Below are 8626 nucleotides of genomic sequence, written 5' to 3'. Positions count from 1 at the left end.
CAGAACCCGGCGGCGTACTCATGGCACACGTGTCGGTGAGGAAAATAGTTGAGGAGATGCGAGAGTTTTTTATTATTTTCATGGTCTCACTCTATTTTTTATTGTTGCGTAGTGACCGAGTGACGGCACTGATGAAAATGTACACAGACGGCAAGCACGACAAGTTATTTAAGCACGGAACGATGGAGGAGAACGCGCGCAAGGAGACGATTCTGCGCGAGATCAACGAGACGCTCATCCGGAAGAACCACAAGATGGCAGGGCAGACGGTGGTGGACGGCAACGGCAAGGAGAGGGTCATTGTGAAGACTGACGGCGCAACGTTTGGCAGCTCTCTTCCGGCTGTGCCCCCTTCCATGCTGCCGCAAAAGCGGAGAAAGATGGAGTCACCTGTGGGCGCCATGGCCGGGAAAATGCCGGCCGCGTCGGACACTATCAGTAGCGATAACTTCCGCGCACGGATCCTGGAGCTTATCGAGAGCAAGATTCAGTTCGATATGGACCAGCGTCAGAAGGAGACGGAGCTGCGCGAACAGGAGTTCGAGCTGCAGAAGCGGTTCTTGGAGTATTTACAGTCGAAATAGGGCGGTGGACATAGCGGGCCTGACGGGAGTGAGCAATGCGGTGGCAAATGCCACAAGTTGTGAAAGTCTTGGCAACCGTGTAAGAAGATCCTGGGCCTGATGGCTTTGTGTACTGAATAGCGACAGGCTGCAGGCGATTTTTTTTGTTTTCAGGGTGAAGTGCTTCATTCATGTTATCAAACCTCAGGCTTCACGATATGCGTGGCTATTCTACGACTTTGCAGTCCGCCTGGTTGTCCTCGAGGGCTTTGGCCTCCTCCTGCATGCTTTGAAGCAGCTTTGCGATGTTCTGTTTGAGCTCGCACAGCTCCTCTTTCTCCTCCTGGGAGTCCCATTCATCCTCACCCTCACTCAGTTCCGAGTCGTCACGCCCACTCTTGGCCTCCGGTCGGTCCTCTTGGTCGCTGTCGAGGTCCTCATAGTCGCCGTCCTCTTCATCGCCGTGCTGGTGCTTGACCGTCTTGAAGCCACTACTCGACCTCCTCCTTCTACTCACTCGACGCTTGGGCGACGCCGAGTCCGAGTCCATCCGATGTCGTCCGTAGTAGCTGGGCCCTCCCTCCTCTTCAAAATGGTCGAGGTCCTCCGTGATCTCCTCCTCGTCCTCCTCGTCGCCCAGGTCCTGGCGGAACCGGCCCTGCATGTTGGCCTCGAAGGTTTTCACCCTCAGAGCCAAGTCATGCAGAGCGCAGGACAGTTCCAGCTCGGCGTCTTCGTCCACGCTGCCGGTGCTGCTATTGTAGCCATCTTCATCCTCGGTCAAGTCCATCGCCGTAGTAATATTGGCAACCGACCTGTGCGTCCCTTCATGATCACTGTGTAGTCTCATGTGGTGCACACGCCCGAGCCTGTGGGGATAACTGGCAGTGCTTTGAAAGCCGAGAGACCATGGCGGAGCTACCGGAGATCGACATGGCGTACGACTGCGACGTCTACGAGCCGGCGGAGGACACGTTCCTGTTCCTGGACGCGCTGCAAGACGAACTGCCCAAGCTGGTGGCGCTGGACCCCGCGATCTGCGTGGAGATCGGGTGCGTGAGTCAATCCGTTGGCTGGCACAGACTGGAATGCATTGAACTGAGACTGGTTGCAGGTGTGGAAGCGGCGCCGTGTTCGTGTACTTGGCGACGCAATTGCAGAAGTTGGGGACGAGAGCGATGTTCCTGGCCACGGACATCAATCCGCTCGCGGCGGGGGTCGCTCAACAAACCGCCAAGAACAACGGGGCGGAAGCGTTCGACATCGTGCGCACCGACTTGCTGCAGTGTTACGAGCCACGGATACAGGTGCGAAGCCCATTTGATCCATGCAAATGGCGTGTTATTGGTTGTCACTCACTGAGGGTTTGGAGCTGTAGGGACAAGTTGATGTGCTGCTGTTCAATCCACCGTATGTGCCGACTCCATCGGAGGAGGTCGGATCCACGTACGTGTGTGCTTATGTATAGTGTTGACTGGGATGCTGTGCTAGAGAATAACCTTGAAAATGACTGCAGGGGTATTGAGGCAGCGTGGGCTGGCGGTCTACACGGACGTGAAGTGATTGATCGCCTGCTGCCGAAGATTAGCGCTTTGCTGTCGCCTCGTGGGGTCTTCTACATGGTCGTCGTGGTCGAGAACAAACCCAATGAAATCGCTGCTATACTAGCCAAGGACGGTTTCGAGATGACGGTGCGCTATCATTCCAATGTGCTTTCCTCTCGTACGACGCAACTGCTCTAAATTTCGATTGCCGTTGTTTTGTGTCTGACCAGGTCGTTCGCTCTACCAAAGCCAAGAACGAAAGGCTCTCCATTCTCAAGTTTGCACGGAAGTTTTCATAAGAACACTATTCACCCGTACTGAAGTCGATGTCCTGGCTCAAGATATGCTTTGGTTCCTTTTACAGTAATGTGTGTCAATATGGAGCTAATTTCCTTGTACATATAACAAACAGCTGGCTGGAAGGAGCCCAGTTTCCCGCTGATAGTACTGATTTAGATGAACCATTCAAAGAAATTGACCGGGAAATATACCAGATACTTCCAATTTAATGCACTAAGACAGTACCCAGAACCGTCTATGTTACACTGCTTGGCCCAATAGCCTCCTTGCTTCTATCCATATTAGCGGTTCCTTATTGACGCACATTACTGTACTACTGTTTTTAATATACTGGGGTAATTTTTAATCAGCAAAAAGTGGTGTTCTTTATTATTAGTCATTGATTAATAAAAATAAAATACCAGCTTTTGCAGGTGAAGCTTTCTGCTATGTTGATTTCAAGCCCTGAATCTGACCTCTTCGGGTCAGACGAGGCCGCAGTTCTGCCTGCGACGACCCTTGCGAGCTTACATGAGTCGCCGTAGGAATTCCAACCACGCATTGTTGAGTCTAGTATACGCTAGGATCCCCTTTCCATATTCGTGGAGGATTCTGAGCGCAGTATTCCTGGTTTTCTCTTCAGCGCCGATCCACCTGTGGAATAGTGTCGCCTGGGCTCTCTTATCTCCGGCAGCTGCCGCACTGATGACAGCTTGTGGAAGCAGTTCATCAACCGCATTGGTAGCGCCGAGGAAGCCGATGCCCTGGCCGGTTCTACCTGCGTGGTGCTCCCACGCCTTCAACAGCGTATAGTATTTCTCGTATCCTCCATCCCTCATGATCTTGGCGATCGCGTTTTGTCGGACTTCAGGCGGGCCATTCAACCACTGTTGGAAGAGCTTTTGCTGCATGTCGATTTTGCCGTTATTCGCCTGCACCAGAACATCGTCAGGGCTGATCTTCACTGCGTTCTTGAGCCCGGCGAGTGCGTCGTCTACAGGCGACAGGTTGGGGAGTCTCTCTTCAATACCGTCTTCTGCCTCGTTGACATCGCTGTCTCCTTGCTCATTCTCAGTCTGGTGGCTACGAAGGAACCGTTTGTCTGCACCACGCGCTTGAACCTCAGCAACCTCAACGGTTGACGTGGCGGAAGGCTCAACAGCATTACTGGTCGCGATGAGAGCAGCTGCAGCAACTAGGAGGACGGAGCACACGCGCATGTTTCGACTTGGGTGGCAGACCACTGAGGACTTGAAAGGGCTTGTGTGGTGCAGAGCAAATTGAGGAATGCGGACTTGTCTGAGCGAACAGCAAGAACGTCAAAGCTGGAGTTCCAGTTTTCCCATCGGCGTCAACTATCTTACCGTTATACGTACTGCACTGGAAGGTTCAGCAGGCGGGCATGTTCAATCCCAAGATCTACGGTGCCGTAATGTATTGCAAATTCGATGAACGGTTATCATGATTTGTCCTACCAGGTAGCTTGCTACTGTACTACTTACTACCACTAATACTGTACAGAATTCTGCCCGAATAAGGAACGGGTGTACAACTAATAGCCTCACATATTTAATATTATTTTCCAGTCGATGTGGCGATAGGGGGATGTGCAAGGTACTGCAAGGTACTGAGGTACTAAGGTGAAAAATCCAGTGCCAATCATCAGCTCTCCACCCTCGTTTGAAAAATGGCACGCATTTAGCGATCTTACTAGACTTCAAACTACATGTACCGTAGTGGTAGACTCGCACTTTTGCTTTTGCACCTCGCCCCACAAGCCCACCTCCTCCCCCACTCCACACCCATGAAGTCCACACCGTCCAAGCGTCTCCGTCTCACTTGGTCTGAGAAAGTGGGCATTCTCGACAAGGTGAAGGGCTGGATAATCCCTACGAGGTCGACCAGTTGACAGCGCTGTTGTGGTGCGAGGATGCCTGGTCAAAGGTTAGTGCTTCGACCATACGCCACTGTTGGAATCATTCCGGACTCGTAGGTAAAGCTGCTCTTCAGTTCATTTTGAAATAACTAAATCAGTACATTGGAAAAGTATACTCAACTTAACATCAATTTATATATTCTGCGTCTTTATATATATCAGGCGTTCCTTACTCGGGCAGATTACTGTAGTGCATGTTCCTTGCAACTACATGTAGAAGCCGACCGCAAAAGCATTGCAAGAATATTTTGAAGACGTAACGAGTCTAGCCGATCTGTTAGTAGGAAGTCCAGTTACGTGTATGCACTGTGCAAGTATGCCCTTATCGTACTGCAAAAACCAATTTCACTCCGATCCCCCTCCCTCCCGACCCCACGATCCAATAAGGCACCATACTGAAGTGAACCATAATGACGGAATGATCATATTGTCATGATAGTCATCAAAATCTGCGTTATGGTAGAATATCATCAAATCTCCGACCGCACTTAAGATGTTAGGTATACAAATCCCCAGTCAAGCGCGGTCGGAGCATAACAGTATTACCCTACCCCTTCCCAAAGTGTTATGCATACACAGTCCAAGATAGATTAGTCGTCCCGTTTGCTCATTGGTCGGGGAGCCTTGGGATGGATGGCACGGAGCGAGCGTAGCGAGCCCCCGCCTGCGGTTTGACAGTCCGTGTGCGTAGCACGCGGCTGCAAACCCACGACCCAGCAGTGCTCTACCTAGCAAGCGGAGGCGACGCGTGCGAGCCGCAGGGGGCTTAGGGTTCTGGCCCAGCGAGTGCAGCGAGCCTTTAGGGGTTTTAGGTTTGCGCGTAGCGCGTAGCTGGGTGATAGTTAAAGGTGACCACCCTCCTATCCGCATGTTTTGTGTACGAGTCGGAGAAAGTCGGAGGGTCGGAGGTTTTTGGGTATGGAAAGTTGAGCTCTGTGGCTCGTCTGCTTCACATACAGTTCCGGTACAGCGAAGAGAGAGACAGAATCAACGGATCTCGAACGGACTTGAAGCCGGAATCATATGCGGCACCTGATGATCACCTGTAAGATAGGAAGTCCGGTGAGGGAACCGCAGCTTGTGGACAACAATTCGTACCGCTGTCTGGTGGATCCAGCCGCAAAATCTCAATTGAGACCGTAAACTCTGCTGCAGCCCCAGCAGCAAAAACCACAAGTGCAGTGCGTTTTAGGTTCTCGTCTTAGACAACATCTTTCTTTTCGTTGTGTCCTTATGCTGTCTGTGATTAGTTGAAGGCCTGCGCTGCGACAGTACTGAAGTTCTGCGCAGCTCACCTCACCTGATGCACGAGACCACGTGATACCAGAAAAAGGATGGGCTTGGCTTACAACGCCACAACCTCTTCCGCTCGAGACCCCTTCCTCTCCGTGGGGCGGTGGGTGGTCTAGGATTACGTCATTCCGAGTTATTTGCTATAACGCAGACCCATGGTCGACACTGTCAAGTCCTTCTCCAGTCCACTGCCTGGGCTGAGCAGCACCAACTGCAACATGACCATCGACGAGACGATGGGAGACCCCGCCATGACCAAACTCTGGGAGTCCGCCATGCGCGAGCAGTGGCGACGTGAGCAGCAGCGGGCGCGGATGATCAAGTGGCGGAAGCAGAAGAAGGAGCGAGGCGCCAGTATGCAGCAAGAACGACTGCGTCTGGAGAAGGAGCTGGAACACCGGGTGCTCGAAGCGCGCATGAGGTCCGACCTCAATCCAGAGCAGTCACTTGGCGACGCGTTCCGGCAGGTCACCATCGAGTGCGCAGCGTTACAGCGAGAAAACCTGGCGCTGAAGGAGGCGATCGCGCTGCAAAGCAAGTTCGAGAGGGTGCTGCGTCTTGAGGGGCAGGAGTTTGGGGCCTTTAGCTCCCAAAATTCAAGTCAAGATGCCGAGGAGACGCCACGCCATGGCGACGAGGACGGGTGGCGAGTAAGCTTCCCGAACAACGAGCCGTCATTCCACTTCAGCCCGTTCTCCAAGGCCGAATTCGACGGTATCCTGTGCCACAGTGACATCGCGTATGGAGAGCGCCATCCGTGCACTGCGACTGTGGGAAAGATTCTGGGCTGGACGGTGGACTACGTCCCGCTCACTCGTAACGAAGCAGGAACATCGTTTGTGGCGCACGCTACGTTCACAAGACGCCTCCACTGCTCGCTCGACGTGTCTGAAATGATCCTGCCGCGGATGGAGAAGAAACTGTGGCCCGTTCTGGTAGCGCCTCGAAGTTGGGGACGCGTTCAGACCGGGGAAACGAGCGTCCAAGTGCTGCAGAACTTCCACCAGGACGCCCTCGTTATAGTGTGCAACATCCCAGGTGAGGTGAACCTCCGCTACCTCGCTCTCGCTCAGCACTCGAGAGAGCGGAGATCGGATGGCAAGCGCGTGGACAAGTACATCATGACGATAGCTGATTCGACCGCCAACAAGCGGCTGAAGATGCGCAGGAAAGCGTGCAGTGGATCATGGAGGGCGGCGTCTACGTGACAATTACGGAGGTGGATGAATCAACCATCGACGTCGTGTACGACCAGTGGGCTGAGTGCTTGAGCGAGACGCATGGCAGGGAATTGTTCATCGATTGGATCCGGTTCGCTGTGCGCTTGGAGCAATCGATATCACCCGCTAGACTTCTTTGAGCTGAGTTGAGTAAAACCCTGAATCTTTACAAATAATTGTTGTTTTAGAGTGTGGCTCTGTCCGCATTAATTTTTAAAAGTTGTGATCTTCGAAACTTCATCAATTTCGGTCTCATGCAGGGCCCCTGCATGAGACCGAAATTGATGTCCAACACGATTTAGGCAGGCCTATCCAAGTGGACAAGGAGAGCAGTACGCCATTGAAAGTCAACTCGACTGTGCGGGCAAATACAGCCATAAAGAAATACATCAGCTACGAGAACAACCACTATCCATAGCGACATTGGCCATTTGAGCTCTGTGCAGGTTTTCTGAGTTGGTCAACCCACTTCCTCCTTACCATTCACCAATTTCTTTTTTTTTAAACTTTAAATTTCAGAGCTCTCAGGCTGTTTGTCTCCTTACTTTGAAGAGCACAAGCTATCAATATATATACGTGCTGCTCCACTGGCGCAGTTCACTCGTATCGAGGCGTGTCAGCAGCAGCGAATTCCATGCTTTCCACCACGATCCAACCTCTTCATGCAACAATACACACGAAGTGTGCGGTACCAAGACGTCAGCGATCGTGTCGCCAACTTCCGATCCCGACCCGACCAGCGGACAACTACCATCGAGCGTGAGTGGCACGGTGGCGCACCGAGATGAAACAAGACTTGGCGAGACTAAAACGGGAGTGCCAGGAGACGAAGCTGCAGCATTGCGTCAAAGCAGCAAGGGTATCCGATACTTCTTCTGCGAACTACAGCGAGCAGTTCGTAGCTCTCCTCCAGCTCACGATCCACTGTGCAGCGTTGGCACGGAAAAATGCCTTACTACTGAAGGCGCTGGAGCCGTACGACGGCTTTGAAGACGCAATCCGCCAGCAGCGTCACCTGTATGGCTATCGGTTATTCGATGATCCATCACCTCGATCCATTTTGAAAGGCTCGGGCGAGCTGGGCTGGAACGTAAACCTCTTGGACGGGTCGCCTTCGCTCCATTTCCACCCTTACTCAGCACAAGAATTCAACGACATTTAACTCAACTCGCTACAACACCCATGCACTGAACAAGTCAGAAATATTCTGGGCTGGGCGGTGGAGCATGCCCCAGCGGCGTTGGACGAGACCAACACATTTTTCAGAACCCATGGGCGCTTCACGAGACGTCTGCGCTGGTCGTTAGACGACTCGGAGCAGCTATGGACCCCAGCCTGCTTCCTGTGCTGACGACGCCGAGGTGCTGGGGCCGAGCTCAAAGCGGACGAATGGCATGCCAAGGGTTGCAAAGGTTCGGCAAGCATGCCTACGTTGTGGTATACAGCATTCCAGGAGAAGTTCGTCTTCGGTATGTTGCACTGGCGCGCCGCACACGTTCAACGCAGCCAAATGGGCTACGGAGGGACAAATACATCATGTTGATCGCCGATTCCGAAGCTAACGCTTGGAACTGGTTGGCGGAGGGAGCGCGGCAAGACGTGCAGTGGATTTTGGAAGGAGGGGCCACGACGGTGCTCACGGAAGTAGATGAATCGACGGTGGATGTGGCATATAACCAATGGGGCACTTGCTTGAGTGAAGCGCATGGCCGAGAGCTCTATATCGAGTGGGTTCGCTTTGTAGAGAAGCTGGAACAGATCGTATCCCCAGCAAGGCTGCTCAAACTTTAG

General features: G+C 52.8%; 5 protein-coding genes across 5 annotated transcripts in view; 4 read left to right on the top strand and 1 right to left on the bottom strand.

The window, feature by feature from the left end:
- PHYSODRAFT_286132 (hypothetical protein) overlaps positions 1-899 on the top strand; it is a 1239-nt gene extending 340 nt beyond the window's left edge. Inside the window, exon 1 of the mRNA XM_009529650.1 lies at positions 1-899. This exon is cut by the window's left edge and continues 340 nt beyond it. Coding sequence (XP_009527945.1) covers positions 138-584 — 447 coding nt within the window. The 5' untranslated portion in view covers positions 1-137 and the 3' untranslated portion in view covers positions 585-899.
- Positions 900-1472: 573 nt separating this feature from the next.
- Positions 1473-2305, top strand: PHYSODRAFT_501745 (hypothetical protein; the record flags this gene model as incomplete). Its single annotated transcript, XM_009529649.1, has 4 exons — positions 1473-1615; positions 1678-1870; positions 1942-2009; positions 2080-2305. The coding sequence occupies 4 exons, from the start codon at positions 1473-1475 to the stop codon at positions 2303-2305; spliced, it is 630 nt and encodes a 209-aa protein (XP_009527944.1).
- A 608-nt stretch (positions 2306-2913) lies between these two features.
- Positions 2914-3606, bottom strand: PHYSODRAFT_301356 (hypothetical protein; the record flags this gene model as incomplete). Its single annotated transcript, XM_009529648.1, has 1 exon — positions 2914-3606. One exon carries the CDS (start codon positions 3604-3606, stop codon positions 2914-2916), a length of 693 nt encoding a protein of 230 aa, XP_009527943.1.
- A 643-nt stretch (positions 3607-4249) lies between these two features.
- On the top strand, positions 4250-4411 carry PHYSODRAFT_498786 (hypothetical protein; the record flags this gene model as incomplete). The annotated part of the gene is made up of 1 exon (XM_009529647.1): positions 4250-4411. A coding segment is annotated over one exon (162 nt), but the record flags the coding sequence as incomplete, so codon positions are not given.
- Positions 4412-5705: 1294 nt separating this feature from the next.
- PHYSODRAFT_559459 (hypothetical protein) lies at positions 5706-8626 on the top strand (the record flags this gene model as incomplete). Its single annotated transcript, XM_009529646.1, has 2 exons — positions 5706-6794; positions 8424-8626. The coding sequence occupies exons 1-2, from the start codon at positions 5771-5773 to the stop codon at positions 8624-8626; spliced, it is 1227 nt and encodes a 408-aa protein (XP_009527941.1). The 5' UTR covers positions 5706-5770.

This window comes from Phytophthora sojae, assembly GCF_000149755.1.
Source record: "Phytophthora sojae unplaced genomic scaffold PHYSOscaffold_4, whole genome shotgun sequence".
Classification (NCBI taxonomy): Eukaryota; Oomycota; class Peronosporomycetes; order Peronosporales; family Peronosporaceae; genus Phytophthora; species Phytophthora sojae.
The sequence above is the reverse complement of the archived record's forward strand: the minus strand, read 5'-3'. Positions and strand labels throughout refer to the sequence as shown.